The following is a 17,866-nucleotide window of genomic DNA, read 5'->3' as shown; positions in this document are numbered from 1 at the left end:
GACTGCTACTTACTCTTTCTCCACTAAGAAGAAAGCTGATAGTGTTCCCATCATGTTGAACCTTTCCTGTGTTTGCCGATTGCTATCATGTCTCTTAGTCTTCTTTACACTAGACAGTCTCTGTGTTAATAGCTTTTCGGATCCCAGTAGCACATATCCTCTTGGAGTGTGGTGCTCAGACCTCTGTATGGGATTCTAGCTGAGTCCTGTCTGAGATAAGTATAACTTTGAACATAGTCTGTCATTTGGTGATGAGATTCTGTTTATTCATTTCAGTGTTGTGTTCATTTTTCTTACAGGAGTGACAATGTTTATTTAGTCTGTGTTGATCCGTAATGCCCAAATCCCTTTCTTAAGAGCTGCTGTTTAAGAAGTCATACCTCAGCTTGTGCTTGCACAGTTGATTGTTCCTACTGAAGTGTAGTAATTGGCATTTATTGCTTTATTTCAAACCACTGCTCCAGTTTAGGAAAATCTTTTTAAATTATAGTCCTTTTAAAAAAAAATGTTGTCAATAGTTGAAGCAAGATATTGGAAATGAAACTTTACATTTCATTGTCTAGGTCTCAAAAACGAATTTGGAACAACAGCAGACTTGGGCCAGGCAATATGGAAATGACAGTTTGACTGTGAATCAGAATTTAGGGTGTGGTTTTCCAGTGCATAAACATATTGGTACTTACAGAAGTTTGAATTTACTGCCTTAATGGTTTTGATGATTGTATTCTATTTCTTTTATAGTAGTATTTAGGATTCTACGTAACTAGGAATTGCTGAGACTGGTAGATTTCAAGATTTATGATAGTCCTTAGTGCTTGACATGTTTAATGGAATGGTATGTTTGATTAATGTAAGCGTTAAGAGCATGCGAATCTGTCATTTTTATGAAAAATGTGTTTGTACATCTTTTCTGTTGAAGTTTATTTTGCAGTGTGAACATTCATTGCCCATCTGTAATTTTCAATGTAGCACTCCCTAAAGCTCCTTATATTCATAAACAAAAAAAACCCTTGTTTTGACCTCATTTTTCTTTCAGTGATGAGTTAGTTCTGTTGCCCTTTCTTTTGGCCATTTTAATTATTTGGAAAGAGCACACACACTCCTACTAGGCTTATTTATCATCAAACACTTCCAAAGCCATATATTACTTCTTAATTCAAAAGGCATCTGCTAATGGAAACATTGAGATCAACAGAAAAGAACATTAGCTAATAAGTTCTGGAAACAAAAGGGTGGTGACAAGAACACACTCATTAGAAGCTTTTTTCCTACCTTCAACCACACTATCTCTAACAAAAAAAAAAGAGAGGTATTTCACTAATCAAAGCATTTTTAATTTTTTAAAAGTACAAAACACTAATAGAATTGCAAGGCACTTAACTACTCAGTTAAAGTAAACTTTACTGGAAGGTTTTTTTTTAATTTCAGTTTACACCTTAAAGCTGGATTCAAAGTAATGATTTGGACAAAGAGCAAGATCATTATTTTATTGCAGAGATCACCGAATCTGCCTATGGATTGATAGATTTGTATTTTTAGAGCCAAAGGCACCAAGTTATGTAAGAGCTTTGATATCGTTGGTATATTATTTCGTGAAATTAGTTTAACAGTATTTGCAGTATAGGAAACCAGGATTTAGTCTGCAGGCTATCAAAACCAGATAAAATATCAAGAAAGCAGGAACATTTGTGTGAGGGGTTTTCTCCCACAATTCCTTTAGCTGCTCCTAGGTATTCCCAGCCTCATCTGCAGTTCTTGTCCGCAGTGAGATTGCAGGCTATGCATATTTGTGTGTAGCAGGTTTTCTGTCAAACTGCCAGAGTTGTGTTCAAGAGGAGAAGAGGATACAAACAGTGATTTTAGCAGTTCAAATTGTGGTAAACATTGAAATGATATTTAATCACAGAAAAGAAAGACTTTGCTTACAGGAGGATCTGTGGATGTCATCTTGTACAGCCTCTCTTGCTCATACTTCAAACAGGTCACCCAGGACCATGTACAGACGGCTTTTTAATATCTCTGAGGCGGCAGATTTCCACACGTCTTTGGGCAGCCTATAGAAGTGCTCAGTCACCCTCACAGTAAAAAAATGTTTTATGATGTTCAGGAGGAACCTGTGTTTACATTTGTGCCCATTGCCTCTAGTCCCATCAGTGGGCACCACTGGGAAGAGCCTAGCTCCATCCTCTTTACACTCTCCTTTCAAATATTTGTACATATTGATGAGATCCCCCCATGAGCCTTCTCTTCTGCAGGCTGAACAGTCCCAGCTCTCTCAGTCTTTTTTAATGAGAAGCCCTCCAGACTCTTCATGGCCCTTTGTTGGACTCGCTTCAGTATGATCATGTCTCCTTTGTACCAAGGAGCCCAGAGCTCAATGCAGTACTGTAGATGTGACCTCAGCAGTGCTGAGTAAAGGGGAAGGATCACCTCCCTGGGCTTGCTCTTGACACTTCTGTTACAGCCCAGGATACCAGTAGCGTTCTTTGCCACAAGAGCACATTGCTGGCAGATGTTGAACTTCCTGTCCACCAGGGCCACCAGGACCTTTTCTGCAAAGATCCTTTCCTGGCAATTGGCCCGCAGCATATACTGGGGCATGGGGGTTGTTCCTTCCCAGGTCCAGGACTTTGCCCTTCTACTTGTTGAACTTCATGAGGTTCCTGTGGGCCCATTTTTCCAGCCTGTCAAGGTCCCTCTGGACAGCAGCCCAGCTCTCTGGTGTGTCAGCCGTTCCTACCTGGTTTGTGTTACCAGCAAACTTCTTGAGTATGTACTCTTCCTCATTATCCAAATCATTTATGAAGTTATATTGTTGTGTCAAAATACATCTAAGATCACCATCAAACGAGAAGTAAGACTACATCTCAAAGATCAGACTGCGAGTATTTTTTTAAGACTATAAATACAGAAGTCTTGATCCTTCTTTAGTGATCTCCAGATTTTATTGTTTTGTCCTAGTCTATCTATTTAGAAAAAGGATTTCACTGGGGAGGTGAGTTAATTAACTTGTAAGGGGAGCTCAGTTGCATTTGAAATATCAGATGTGTAAGTTAGTATCTGAGCAAATGGGACTGAAGAATAGGGTGTAGTGACCAGTATCAGAGAGATTTGGACCCAAGCCTGATTCTTATACTGCTTGGAGAATATGAATCAAAGAGGCAAATTTAATTTGTGTTGTTATTAAAAAAAAATTCTGAAAATTCTTATTGTTTAATTTACATAGTTATTTTTTATTCTCACTGTTATCTGAAGGATTATTGCATTAAAGTAGTTAACACTCCTTTTTTTTTTTCCACTAGTAAAAGTATCATATTTTAAAATGTATTTTTAATTAGAAGGAGATAATGGAGTGACTTATAGAGAAAACTTAAAATTTAAGTACTATGTAATATCCACTATTTTAATTTATATCGCAACAATTTCAAAATTGGACAAAAAATTTCTAGTTTCTAAATCATATTGCCATGGGCTGGATGTTACAAGATATTGATTAATTTATACTGAGAATCATAATTATTATGTTAATATTTTCATTGTGCAGTAAATTTTTGTCATCCGTGTTTATTGAGACCGTTTCACTTGAATACATTTCAGATTCCTGAACAGTGTTAAATGACTTAAATACATAGGAAGACAAGTAAAACTGCCATAAAATTGACTCTTCTCTTCCTTATAAAATAGTATATTAACACCTCTGATTTCTGTCAAACAGACTATTTTCTCTTTCAGCCTAAAAATTATTTTAATCTGTATTTCAAATTCTTTGATGAAGTTTGCAATTCAGCAGGTACTTAAACATTCATTACAATGTTTAATGTGCTATCTGAATTATTTCTGTGTGTATATGTGTTCAAGATTAGTTGTCTTTACTATTTTGAACCTGCTGATGAAAAATGTGAGAAATAGCAGAGGATTCTGTTACTCCTATAATTCTTTCCAAGATTAATTTCACTTGCATCTACCCATATTCCAAGTAAAAAGGATACTTTACAGTTTGGTAACTGATAATGCAAGTAATGAAAATTTAAAAGAAAGCAGTTTTTTATTTCTTCACACTTGGAGACTGGTCAAAATCAGAGCCAAACATGGTATCTATTCTCATTCTCGGCTTAGCACAATGTTACAAGTAAGCAGAGGTGATACAATACTCTAGAAAGCATTTTAATTTTTTTCTGGATATCGTAATAACATGTCTCAATACAGCTGCTTAATACAGTATAACTGAGCCTACAGTCTTACCAAAGTGATTTCATTTTAATTTTTTCAGCTGTTTTTAATGTGTGTTTATTAGGAGGTAGCTGATGGATTGATTATGAAACATAGTCTGATGTGATTCTGATTGTTCAGTTTTATGGAAACTGTTATGTAACACTTACCTTTGTTTAAATTAATTCAGTTACTTCATGCCAGCCTAAGATTGCAAAATAGACACTTCAACTGTAAAGCAGTAAAGCAAGTTTCAGAATCACAGCCACAAGATAAACTGGGGAACAACCTCTTGCATGATTATGTTTGCAGTGTAAGTGTTTCCTTTTATGTTGATATTTGGAAGAAATTAACCTTCTTTGTCTTTATTATTTCAGCCGTGTCCTTCAGGGGCCCGTGATTTTCGAGAAAAGCAATGTGCAGATTTTGACAATATGCCTTTCCGGGGAAAGTATTATAACTGGAAACCCTACACTGGAGGTGATGGTTAGCTTTGCAAAAATATTATCGTATGTGAAGTCTTCAAAATTTTATAAATGTTGTGTTGAGAGTAATGTTTGTAAATAAAATATTTTTATTAAAATATAATTAGCTAAGTTTACTAAGCTTGTGCTTTTGTCAATTGCTGAAAATGTTGCAGAATTGCTACCTCTGTTCTGGTAGAGTTTTGTTTTACTGTGAAGGAGAGTTAGCACAGTTGTAGGGACTCCACTTGAAAAATATACAGCCCTTCTCCACCTGTAGTTCCCATACAATTAGGAGATTCTGTACGTGATCTGTGCGTGCCTTTCATGCTACAGTGGTGAGTTCAGTATTAAAAAAATCTCAGAATAAGTTTTCCTTTCTTAAGGTCAGAATATTAGGAAAAAGAGAAAGAAGTGAAAGCATTTATAAGAGTCTCTAAAGACTACTTCACTAATTTCATTATAAATTATTGAACTGTGCAATAGAAGGGTGTTTTGCAGCAGGGAAGAGGGCTGTAATTTCTTTTTGAGACCGTTTAATCAAGTTTGTTTATGTTTCTGTCATCATTCAGTGTTCATAGGTTGCCCTTTTATTATTTGGGTTTTTCCTGTTCTAAAACCTGGGTTAGTAAGTTCATATTCCCCCTTATGTTTTTGTATTTTATTGAATTGAATAGTTTTATTCTTGGTTTTTTTTAGATTAAAAGCCTAAAAAGGATCATTGTGATCATGTGCTCTCAGCTGTAGTGTGATTCGATAGGACTAAATTCCTAAATGAAGTACTCTAATCTTGGTTTTGAAATTTACCCTGGTGCACTTCTAGCACTACATTCTTTTATTATCCTTATTCTTCTGGTATCCTTATTGTTTTAAACTGTTCAGTGATCATTAGGGTTGTATTAACATAATGGAATCGCTATGGAGCCAGCCAACCTTGCCATATCTTACTATGTGAAATAATCTTTTTTGCAAGAAAGAAGAGCCAAGTAGAGAAATCAATAAAGGGAAGTTAAATAAAGTGTATACATTATATGTGTCAGATATGAGACAAGATTATAAATTTCCGATCTCTTTGTGCATATGTGGTTTTTAACAAATTGTTAATCAAGATTTCTGTTGTGGGTTTTTTTTCATTCGTTTTTGTCTAGGTGGGGTTAAACCATGTGCGTTAAACTGCTTGGCTGAAGGTTATAATTTTTACACTGAACGTGCTCCTGCAGTAATAGATGGGACTCAGTGCAATGCTGATTCACTGGATATCTGTATCAATGGAGAATGCAAGGTTACAAATGTTTTATAAAGTCCTTATGGATTGCTTAGTTGTGTCTGCTATCTCCTACATTTAATTACGGTACTTGTTTGTTACTTATATGAAATGGAAGGGTTGACAGGTCAAGTTTGTTACTGAAGGAGTAAGATTGAGACAAAAAGATAAAAAAGATATTGCATAAATTCAAGAAATAATTTGAATTTCAGTATCTTCTCACAGACATTAATAGAATCCTTCATTTTGTCTTCCTTTTTCTTGCTTTATCATTTTTGTTGAAGAATCTATTGTAAAGGCAACAGGAGATTAATAGATTCCTTGCGCTATTCCATCACTCCAATTAGAACACCGCTCTGAAAAACAGTAGATGTGAACCTCTTAATCTGTTCCTTTCTAACTACTTCATCTTGTTGCAAACAATTCTGCTGTTAATATAGTTGAAACAGAAAGTTGTCACTGTTGCTCTGTAGTTCTAGGAAACAGTGTATAATGATGCAAGTATTTGCCATTCACTAAAAATCTGAATATTTGTATGATTGCTATAGAACTGCCTTATATCAATTTGAATAGAATTGGAGATATGTACCATATTTTTGGTTGTATGTACCCCACTGCTTCTTCACTTTAGCAAGGTGTTTAATTACATACTTAAGTCTAGACATCTGAACAATGCTGGTGGTTCTAAAATTATTTCATTTCAATGAAACAACTAACATAACTAAAGCTTAAGTGGATGCTTAAGTTCTTTGCTAAATAGAGAGCTGAAGATTATTTATTGAATAACATGATGAGATCAAAAGCATTTACTATGTATTAGTAAACTAACCACAAAAAAAACCCACAAGAAATAACCTATGGAATTCTGATGTACTTTATACATAAGAGGATTTTAGTCGTTTTGAGAAATCTTTAAAAACTGATAATCAGATTGATTATGTAATAAAGTTGGGCTTCTGTCTTTTTGGTAAATCAGAAAGTCTAAACATAAATGATTATAATAATACTATTTGGTCAATTATTTAAAGTCTTTTAACTTCTCTTATGACCTGTGTATTGCCTGTTTACAAGATCATAGATAATATTGCTAGATAGTAAACAAAGTTATGTAGCTGCCTCTTTTTTTTTATAAATCCTGGAAAAAATTGGCAAGCTGCAATGTTCATTCTGTTTACATCCTACTTGTTCATTTTCTCTCTCTCTATTTTTTTTTCTAATCCAGCTGTCTCTATTTTTGTTAGCTTTGTAATAGTGTTGAATAAATAAGTTATGGAGAGTTAATAATTGTTTAGTATACATAGATTTCGCAAGTAGATAATCAGAAATGTGATTTAGTTTTTGTGTTATAGACACCTCTTTTTTTTTTTCCAAAGGCTTTTGAATCCTGTTGAATACAGCATGTAATTCAGCCTTTCACTAAGTTTCATTCTGCATTCATTCTTACAGTGAAGTCATTTTCACTTTACTTAAGAAAACAGTTGGTAGTTTTGCCTGGAGGATGTGAAAATATGGTCTATGTAGCTGTAAATGCCTTTTGGAACAATAATACTATTTGTGCTGACTAAGTCTTTAAGGAACACATAGCAAATGTTTACCTTAACAAAGCAATATAGATGGAACAGAGTTAGCTTTTGTAATATTAAATGAAAACATTACTAATAATTTCTTGATAACTGTAACGATTACATTGTTTGTAAAACACTGTGAGATCCCTTCCTGAAAGGCACAGTAGAAATACAACGTACTTATTAATCAAGATCTGATAACAACCCAAAGTGTGGATTGTTCTCCTTTTTTATTTTCTTTCTCTGGTTAGTGAAAACCCAGTTACAGTAACAGATATGAAAACCAGTGTAGCTAAACAGAAGAACTGAATATCTCAAACTTGAGAGAAATAAAAAAAAAAATAGGAGGGTAGTGGTGCAAGACCATGATCCTGCTGAAACATTTGTTCTTACCTGTTCTCAGCATGTAGGTTGTGATAATATTTTGGGGTCTGATGCTAAGGAAGATAGATGCCGTGTTTGTGGAGGAGATGGGAGTACATGTGAAGCCATTGAAGGTTTCTTCAATGATTCATTGCCCAGAGGAGGTATGCACATACAAGTCTGTTCTACTGCACAGTGCATTTAGGTGCTGTTTTAGCAAATAACTGCTGCATTGATTTCCAGCATGGCATTGCGGCTCATCGTTCACTTTCACTCCTTTTGCATCATTGTTTCTGTTTTCTGTATTAGTTTGGGTTTGTATAAAATACAACAATATGTTTCATTACTATATACTTAGTTCTCGTGGTCTTTAATACACTTAAAAAGAAGTGGGTGAGTGGTTTTTTATTGTTATTTAGTTCTGGTGTTATAGTAAGGGTAATGTTATGTATGATTTTCCTGTGTATGGTGGAACTTGATAATTAGTCATACATGAAATTTTACAATAGAAGGAATCCAGAAATGTCTCTTAAGTTCATCTTATTAAGAACACAGGAAATGTATATGGACAATTAGTTTAAAGCTTAGCTCAAAAAAGACAATATTAGTGTTGCAATCTTACTGTTAGCAGTTTTGGGCTCCTGAATACAGGAAGAGGGAATGATGCACTGAAGTGAGTTCATTTCAGGGAGGGATCACTAAGATTATTGGGCTCTGGAGTGCTTGCCCCTCTCCCTGTCAGGAGAGACTTAGAGAACTGGGCATATGTAGCCTGGAGAAGAGGAGGTTTGTGAGGACCTCGTATCAGCATTCCAATACCTGTGTGGAGGTTATGGAGAAGACAGACCCAGGCTCTTTACAGTGGTTGGCACATGGTGGGAGAAGAGACAATGGCTATAAATTGAAACACGACAGATGCTGACAGAATGGAAGGAAAAACTTTTTCCCCAGGAGCGAATCATGTTGCCCAGAAAGGTTGTACAGTTTTCATCTTTGGAGTTTTTCAAGTGCTAGCAGGATAAAGCACTGAGTAACTTGGCTGATCTCCTAGCTGACCCTGCTTGTAGCAGGAAGTCGGACTAAATAATTGTCTGAGGTCCACTCTAACCTGAATTATCCCAAGATCCTAAGGTCATTTTATACATTAATTACTTGGGGTACACTGTTGAAAAGAATTTATTAGCAGTTAAAAAAAGGAATTCCTGACTACATAGTAACTTCTAGCTCTCACTTTCAAATTTTTTGGATGAAATTTAAAGAGTTTTTCTTTATAGCACATGAAGTAAAATGTTCAAGTGTATTTGAATCCCATATCTCATATTTAGTAGTAAATAATTTATCTTTGTCTTACAGGCTATATGGAAGTGATTCAAATTCCAAGAGGTTCTGTGCACATTGAAATAAGAGAAGTGGCAATGTCAAAGAACTACATTGGTAAGAGCATGGTTAAATAGCAGGCTGTTATTAAAATCAGAGTTTATGTTGTGATTTGATGGTACGTTTTCTGATTTGGCCAGACTGTACACATAGTAGAAGCAGCAGAGGGAATTGTTAGCTGTTAATCCTAGGTCTTGACCAGACAGTTGCAGCAGTTGGTTAGAATGTATTTTCTTGAATGGAGCTACTGAAATACATCATGTGATTTCTCCTTGTCCACTCACTGCAAAATCAGGTCAACTTCTCAGTGGTTACAGTGTCAGACTTGAGCTGAAGTGGATGAGGAACACTTAAATAAGCTACAGTCTCACTCTGAGGTAGCATCTTCCATCTAGGAAATCTCTGATCTTGAGGGATTATACTGTTTTAAAACATGATTTTATTTTTGGAATGATTATTCATCAAGTGCCATAATTACTTAAATCCTAACAATACTGTCTCCTTATCTTAACACAATTTAATGTATTAGATTCCACAGTGTTTCTGTGTTGCTGTCTTTATGAACCCATAGAACAGTTTGAGTTGGAAGGGGCTTTTAAAGGTCATCTAGTCCAAACCCCCTGGAAGGAGCAGGGACATCTTCGACTAGCTCAGGTTGCGCGGAGCCCCATCCAACCTGACCTTGAATGTTTCCAGGGATGGGGCATCTACCACCTCTCTGGGCAACCTGCTCCAGTGTTTTACCATCCTCACTGTAAAATTTCTTCCTTGTATCTACTGTGAATCTACCCTCTTTTAGTTTAGACTGTTAACCTTTGTCCTGTTGCTACAGGCCCTACTGAAAAGTCTATCCCCATCATTCTTATAGGCCCCCTATAAGTACTGAAAGGCCACAATAACATCTCCCTGGAGCCTTCTCTTCTCCAGGCTGAATAACTCCAACTCTCTCAGCCTGTCCTCACAGGAGAGGTGCTGCAACCCTCTGATCATTTTTGTGGCCTTCCTCTGGACTGGCTCCAGCTAGTCCATGTCCTTCTTCGTGTTGAGGGGTCCAGAGCTGGATGCAGTACTCCCGGTGGGGTCTCACGTGAGTGGAGTAGAGGGGTAGAATCACCTCCCTCAGCCTGCTGGCCACACTTCTTTTGATGCAGCCCAGGATGTGGTTGGCTTTCTGGGCTGTGAGTGCACAATGTTGGCACATTTTTCATCCACCGTTATCCCCAAGTCCTTCTTGGCAGGGCTGCTCTCAATCCCTTAATCTCCCAGTCTGTATTGTTACTGGGTGTTCCCCTGACCCATGTGGAGGACCTTGCAATTTGCCTTGTGAAGCTCCTGAAGTTCATGTGGGGCCACTTCTCAAGCTTGTCCAGGTCCCTCTGGATGGCAGCCTTTCCCTCAGGCGTGTAAACCACACCACTCAGCTTGGTGTTGTCTGCAGATTTGCTGAGGGTGCACTCAATCTCACTATCTATATCACTGATTAAGGTACTAAACAATACTGGTCCCAATGCAGACCACTGAGGGACACCACTCATAACTCGTCTCCATTGAGACATTGAGCCATTTACCACTACTCTCTGGATGCCACCATCCAGCCAATTCCATATCCATCGAACAATCCACTCCTCAAATCCACATCTGTGCAATTTAGAGAGAAGGATGTTGTGGGATACCATGTCAAAAGCCTTAGAGAAGTCCAGGTAGACAATATCTGTAGCTCTTCCCTTGTCTACTGATGTAGTCACTCCATCAAAAGAGGACACTTGGTTGGTCAAGCAAGACTTGCCCTTGGTGAAGCCATGCTGGCTGTCTCAAATTACCTCTCTGTCCTCCATGTGCCTTAGCATGGCTTCTAGGAGGATCTGTACTGTGATCTTCCCAGGCACAGAGGTGAGGCCGACAGGTTGGTAGTCCCCAGGGTCCTCCTTTCTACCCTTTTTAAAAATGGGTGCAGTGTTTCCCTTTTTCCAGTCACCAGGGACTTCACCTGACTGCCATGACTTTTCAGATTTCATGGAGAGTGGCTTGGCAACTACATGAGCCCACTCCCTCAGGACTCTGGGATGCATCTCATCAGGTCCAATAGACTTATGTATGTTCAGGTTCCTTAAGTGGTCATGAGCCTGATCCTTACATAGTCATGAACCTGAACCATACAGTGGGAGGCACTTTGCTCCTCCAGTCTCTGTCTTGCGATCTGTCCACTCACGAGGTGTTGGAAGAGGGGTTGCCAATGAAGAGTTAGGCAAAAAAGCTGTTGAGTGCCTCAGCCTTCCCCTCATCCGTTGTTACCAGTTTGCCAGTCTTGTTCATCAGAGGCAGTATGCTTTTATTGACCTTTCTTTTCTGGGTGATGTACCTGTAGAAGCCCTTTTTATTTTTTTCCTCTCATTCCTTGTCAAGTTCAGCTCCAGCTGCACCTTGGCCTTCCTACACACTTCCATCACTACACAGCCAGGCAGCATCACTATACCCTTCCCAGGACAGAATCATAGAATGGTTAGAGTTGGAAGGGACCTTCAAAGGTCATCTAGTCCAACCCTCCTGCAAGGAGCAGGGACATCCCCAACTAGATCAGGTTGCTCAGAGCCTCATCCAGCCTGGCCTTGAACGTTTCCAGGGATGGGACTTCCACCACCTCTCTGGGCAACCTGTTCCAGTGTTCTACAACTCACATTGTAAAAATTTTTTTCCTAATATCCAATCTAAATCTGCCCCCCTCTATTTTAAAACCATTACCCCTTGTCCTGTCACAACAGGCCCTACTGAACAGCCTCTCCACATCTTTCTTGTAGGCCCCCTTGAGGTACTGGAAGATCGCTATCAGGTCTCCCTGGAGCCTCCTCTTCTCCAGGCTGAACAGCCCCAACTCTCTCAGCCTGTCCTCATAGGAAAGGTGCTCCAGCCCTCTTATCATCCTCGTGGCCCTCCTCTGGACCTTCTCCAACTGGTCCATGTCCTTCCTATGTTGGGGGCTCCAGAACTGGGTGCAGTACTCCAGGTGGGGTCTCAGCAGGGCAGAGTAGAGGGGGAGAATCACCTCCCTCGACCTGCTGGCCACGCTTCTCTTGATGCAGCCCAGGATGCGGTTGGCCTTCTGGGCCGCAAAAGCACATTGCCTGCTCATGTTGAGCTTCTCATCCACCAGCACTCCCAAGTCCTTCTCCTCAGGGCTGCTCTCGATCCATTCTGCACCCAGCCTGTATTTGTGCCTGGCATTGCCCCAACCCATGTGCAGGAACTTGCGCTTGGCCTGGTTGAACTTCATGAGGTTGGCACAGGCCCACCTCTCCAGCCTGTCAAGGTCCCTCTGGATGGCATCCCTCCCTTCCAGCATGTCGACAGCACCACACAGCTTGGTGTCGTTGGAGAATTTGCTGAGGGTGCACTCTATCCCACTGTCCATGTCGCCGACAAAGATGTTGAACAGGGCCGGGCCCAACACGGACCCCTGAGGGACGCCACTCATGACCGGTCTCCACTTTGACATTGAGCCGTTGACAACCACTTTCTGAGTGCTGCCATCCAGCCAAGTCCTTATCCACCGAGTGGTCCATCCATCGAACCCATGCCTCTCTAGTTTAGAGAGAAGGATGTCGTGCGGGACCGTGTCAAAAGCTTTGCACAAGTCCAGGTAGGTGATATCTGTTGCTCATCCCTTGTCCACCGATGCCGTCACCCCGTCATAGAAGGCCACCAAGTTGGTCAGGCACGATCTGCCCTTGGTGAAGCCATGCTGGCTGTCTCCAACCACCTCCTTGCTCTCCATGTGCCTTAGCATGGTTTCCAGGAGAATCTGCTCCATGACCTTGCCAGGCACAGAGGTGAGGCTGACCGGCCTGTAGTTGCCCGGGTCCTCCTTGTTCCCCTTTTTAAAAGCAGGGGTTGTGTTCCCTCACTTCCAGTCATCGGGGACCTCACCAGATATGATGGCCAGTGGACAGGATACCTGTCCTTGCTTCCACTGCCTGTGCATTTCCTTCTTGCTCCTCAATTTGATCAGCAGGTCTTGACTCAGCCATGCCAGTTTCTTGCCTTCCTTTCCTGATTTCTTACACCTGGGGATCAAGAGCTCTTGCGCTGTCTGGGAAGCATTCTTAAAGATCTGCAAGCTCTGTTCTGCTGCCTTGTTCCTGAGGGCAGTTTCCCACGGGATCCTATTGACTAACTCCTTGAAGATCTGGAGTTTTGCTTTCCTAAAAGTCAGGGTCCTTACTTTACTCTTCACCTGACCCTTTTCTCTCAGGACTGCGAATTCCACCAGTGCATGATCACTGCAGCTCAGGCTGTCTCCAGTCTTGATGGCACCAATTAGCTCACCTCCGTTGCTGACCATCAGGTCCAGTATCGCATCCCCTCTGGTAGGGCTGTTTGTCACCTAGCTTAAGAAGTTATCCTCAGTGCTCTCCAGGAGTCTCCTAGACTGCCTACAGGTCAACGCGTCACTTTTCCAGCAGATATCAAGGTGGTTGGAGTCCCTCAGCAAGACATGTGAGCGCAGTGCCTTCTGTAGCTGGAGCGAGGAGGTTTTGTCAATAGGGTCGCCTTGATCAGGCAGCCTGTACTAAACACCGGCCACAGGGTTCCCTTTGTTGCCTCAGTCTCTACTACTTACCACAAGCTTTCAACTTGCTTGTGGCTGTTCTTCAGAGACAACTCTTCACACTCTATCCATTTCTTGATGTAGAAAGCAGTGCCTTTGCCCCTTCTTCCTCGCCTGTCCCTTCTCAACAGCTTCTAGCCATCGATAGATGCACTCAGGTAATGGGATTTGTCCCACCAGGTTTCAGTAATGGCAACTAGGTTGTAGCTTTCTGTCAGCATGGTGGCTTCCAACTTCTCCTGTTTGTGGCCTGTGCTGCATGTGTTGGTATAGAGGCACTTCAGCTGGGCTGTCAGCTGTGTCACCTTCTCAGAGGAATGCTCCTTAATTCCTTTGAGGTATTTCACAGGTGTTTCCCCATTGGCTCCTATAATCTCAAGAACCCCTGGCTCATCTCCATAAGAGTTTGTGTGCTGCGGTTTACCCTGGACATCTCAGAGCAACAGGCAGAAGGGCCTCACTTGCACCCTGTGCCTCTAACATTGACATGTCATCCCACAGCTTGTCACAGGCAAGCCTGATATTATCCCTCTCTGCCATCAAGTCTAGTTTAAAGCTCTTGCAGTGAGCCTCGCTAGCTCATGAGCCAAGACCCTCTTCCTTCTTTGAGAAAAGTGAATCTCATGTGCCATGTAGGCCATCTCGTTATCAAAGCCCCCCAATTTGTGGCAGTGACTCCAGCCCGGAGGTGTGTATTAATAGACTGGGTCTGAATGTTTTTTCAAGTGTCACTGCCCGCAAATGGAAGGGGAGAGGTAAAAATAAGCTGTGCTCCAGATTCCCTTACCAACTGTCCCAAGGCTCTGAAATCTCTTTTGATCACCCTTGGACTACGTGTTGCCGCTTCATTGCCACCAACATGGAAGAGCAGTAATGGGTAGTAGTCCAAGGGCTGTACCAGGCTAGGAAGTTTCCTAGTGCCATCCTTAACCCAGACCCCAGGGAGGCTGCAGGCTTCCCTAAGAGCAGTGTTGTAGGGACTAGATGCCTGCTCCTTTGTAGATAAGGAAAATAAGGTGCAGGAAAGATAGGTGCTTAATTGAAATTATTTGGGATGCTTGTTATAAAGCACAGAATTAAATTCAAATTCCCAGATTATTATTCCTTTCTTTAAAGATTGTGTTAAATTTACTTTCTGGTTTTTTAGTACTGATATATACAAATCTGTCTTTGTTGAACTCAAGACAACATGCATTTCTGAAAGTCTCTGTACACGGGTTTGCACAGCAGTCTACAGTAGTGCAGGAACACCCATTTCTTAGTCAAAACAGATTAGAGAGCTGATTAGTTGTACAGCAAACTAACAGATTAACACAACAAAAAGCTATTACTTGTTTAGGCTGAACAGCACCCGACAAGGCTACTTCTGTCAGTCTGTATTTCATGTAGTTAATACATGTAACACTAACATGTTGGAAAGGATTATGATGCCTTTAAGTGTGAGTTAGAAGGGCAATTATCCTTGTAGATGCATTAATTCCTAAACTGATTGTATTGATCATAATGGTACCTTCTCCTGTTAGATGCCTACTTTTCTTTCTGCCTGCCCTCACCCTTCTGTAATTCAGCAGATAATCAGCCTCCGTCCATTTTGCAGGAATAATAACACTCCAGCAGTAGAGCAGTTATTCTTTCGGCATCACACTCCCCGTGGCCCCTCCCCCATGTCAAAATATAGTGCGGGTAAGGTTGCTCATATATTCTATCCTGACGTTTCAAACAGATGGTGGGAGAGAGGCATGCAGTGCATCCTATCATGGTTGTTTTCTGCTAAGAAGTATTCCATGGGCAGCTGAAAACCAGAACAAAGAAGATAACTCTTAGCTACTACAATTGAGCTAGTTGTCTATTTTATAAGTGGAGGAAAGTGATTTGGAATAGACATGTCTGTATAAAATGAATGAAAAATGTAAATTTTTTTGCTTAAATAAAAAATACAGACGGCTTCGTTAGTATTTAATCTGGCTACAGATCTGAAAATGTAAAGTGGTACAGAAACACTTTTTAATGTACTTGTCACAATTTCAAGGAGTTTCCTGAGTTTCAGGCTCTCTCCTCACTTCCTTGCTTCATGCAACAGAAGCTTTGACTACACAAATGGAGGATTCCTCTCCTTCACTAGTTTCTTAGATTTCCAACTTTCACAGAGGCCATTATATCCTAATGAAAGATAATCTTTCTTACTAAGTCGCAGAGGCTGTTTCCTTTTGTGGTGTGATATTTTGTTCTGTGAGTGTGAACCAGATCACTATTTTAGGATGACTAATTTCTGGCGAAAACAAGGCTTCTAATTTGTCTGCTTCCTTAAAAAAAAACTATACAAGCACAATGGTAGTTAAAAATTAATTTATTATGTTAACATAATACATACCTCAAGGGTATTGTTTTATGGATGTTTCTTCAGTAGCAGTGTCAACTTCACAGCTCCTTCCCTCTCTTTATGGAGTTCCTTCTGTTGTTCCAGGACAGTTGTTTGTGTGGCTACACCATGAACCAGATTAGAGAACTAATACAGCTGAAAATAATTGTTTACACATTTTGTTGTATTTTGTTTTATGTGCACTACTGTCAAATATGTGGCCACAGTCTAACAAATCAGTTTCTCCATTTGGAAGTATAGAAAAAAAAAAAGGAAAAATTAAACCCCTCTTCTTCTGTAGTTGTCACACTGGCTTCAAAGTTTCTTCTGTGTTCATTTCAGTTAGCATGCTTTCAGACTAACTTGCAGCAAACATCCCACGGTTCCTTAAACTAAGATCTTTTCTTTTTTTTTCTTTGCAAGCCATGGCCTCAAGTTTAGGCTGCAGTTGGACATTTTGCAATTCAGTTAGCTCAGTCAGCACCTATCCTGCCTCCCCCTCTCTCTGGCTGATCATTTCTGCACCAGTACTGCTCCTAGTATTGTCACAGCAAAAGTACATTTCTGCAGCTGCATAAATAATTCAGTACTTTAAACTGATCTGTCCAACAATAACCCAACAACAACAAAGTTGCCTGTTTTCAGAATGGCTGAAAAAAATGTGTGTTTAGTAATGCTGTTATCTTCCCTTAAATGGCTTGTTCCAGGGTGACATCTTCCCTTATATTCTCCTTATGCAACAGGATGTTGTGTGGGCTAATTTTCTGTGGGCTTCCTGTGTTCTCAAGTTCTCATAAATTATTTGATTAGGACATTAACTTGTTCCTTCTGTCCGAAATTCTAATAACATTATGCCTCTGTGTCATCATTACAATATAAATATATTATTGGAATGCTATTCATAACTGTGTGGCCTTCACCTATGCTTAACAACTAACATTGGGTAAATCTACAGAATGCAAACGCATTTTTCTTTGGCAGTCAGACAAAAAATGAATTGCTTTGCTTCTGGATATACGTTAGTTTAAGTGTATATAGCATACATACAATTGATAATTTCAGAATTAGTAATTATGTAAACTCATATGAGAACTTTTGTTCTCTTGTGCTCATTTATGTGTCTTATTTGTTGTTGTCTCTATGTCTCAAATAATATAAATAAAGAATTCACATGATTATTTGCTCTTAGTGGATACGAGATATACTGACAAAAAAATGTTCGGGATTGGGTGGCACAGTAAGAGAGACTTCAGTATGTCTCTGTAGCATTGGGAAGCCCCACGACCTTCTTTTAATTAAGCTAGATTTTATAAAAGCAGGATGGATAGAAATTTTGGCCGTGTGGAAATACTGATAATACAGTTTCGGCCACTGATAAAATACTGGTGTTCAGCTATAGTGTAGTTATTTCATATAACCACATAAAATAGATAGTATTCCTTTATTTTAGTACAGTACTACTTGCAATTTGTCTTGTTCTCCTGTACTCACTTTTTTTACCATCTCCTTCTTGTACCGTAAAACCTATATAGACAGTAAGGAATGTAAATTACTTTGAGAATTCCAGATAAGTGAATGTCTCAGAGCTAGTTTTTTCACTCAAAGTGCATGAATGTTGTAAATGCAGGGAAGTCAGTGGAATAAGATTTATGCTATGAAAAG

At 39.8% G+C, this 17,866-nt stretch overlaps 1 protein-coding gene across 3 annotated transcripts in view; it reads left to right on the top strand.

Moving 5' to 3' along the window:
• ADAMTS6 (ADAM metallopeptidase with thrombospondin type 1 motif 6) overlaps positions 1-17,866 on the top strand; it is a 151,987-nt gene that overhangs the window by 104,655 nt on the left and 29,466 nt on the right. For all 3 annotated transcript variants that reach the window (XM_086770429.1, XM_086770428.1, XM_086770426.1), the window contains 4 exons: positions 4,587-4,689; positions 5,822-5,955; positions 7,906-8,029; positions 9,219-9,299. In XM_086770429.1, the coding sequence (XP_086626555.1) occupies positions 4,587-4,689; positions 5,822-5,955; positions 7,906-8,029; positions 9,219-9,299 (442 nt within the window). The remainder of the gene's footprint in view (positions 1-4,586; positions 4,690-5,821; positions 5,956-7,905; positions 8,030-9,218; positions 9,300-17,866) is intronic.

This window comes from Chlamydotis macqueenii, chromosome Z (genome assembly GCF_036417535.1).
Source record: "Chlamydotis macqueenii isolate bChlMac1 chromosome Z, bChlMac1.mat, whole genome shotgun sequence".
Classification (NCBI taxonomy): domain Eukaryota; kingdom Metazoa; phylum Chordata; class Aves; order Otidiformes; family Otididae; genus Chlamydotis; species Chlamydotis macqueenii.
This window is presented reverse-complemented; position numbering and strand designations above follow the sequence as displayed.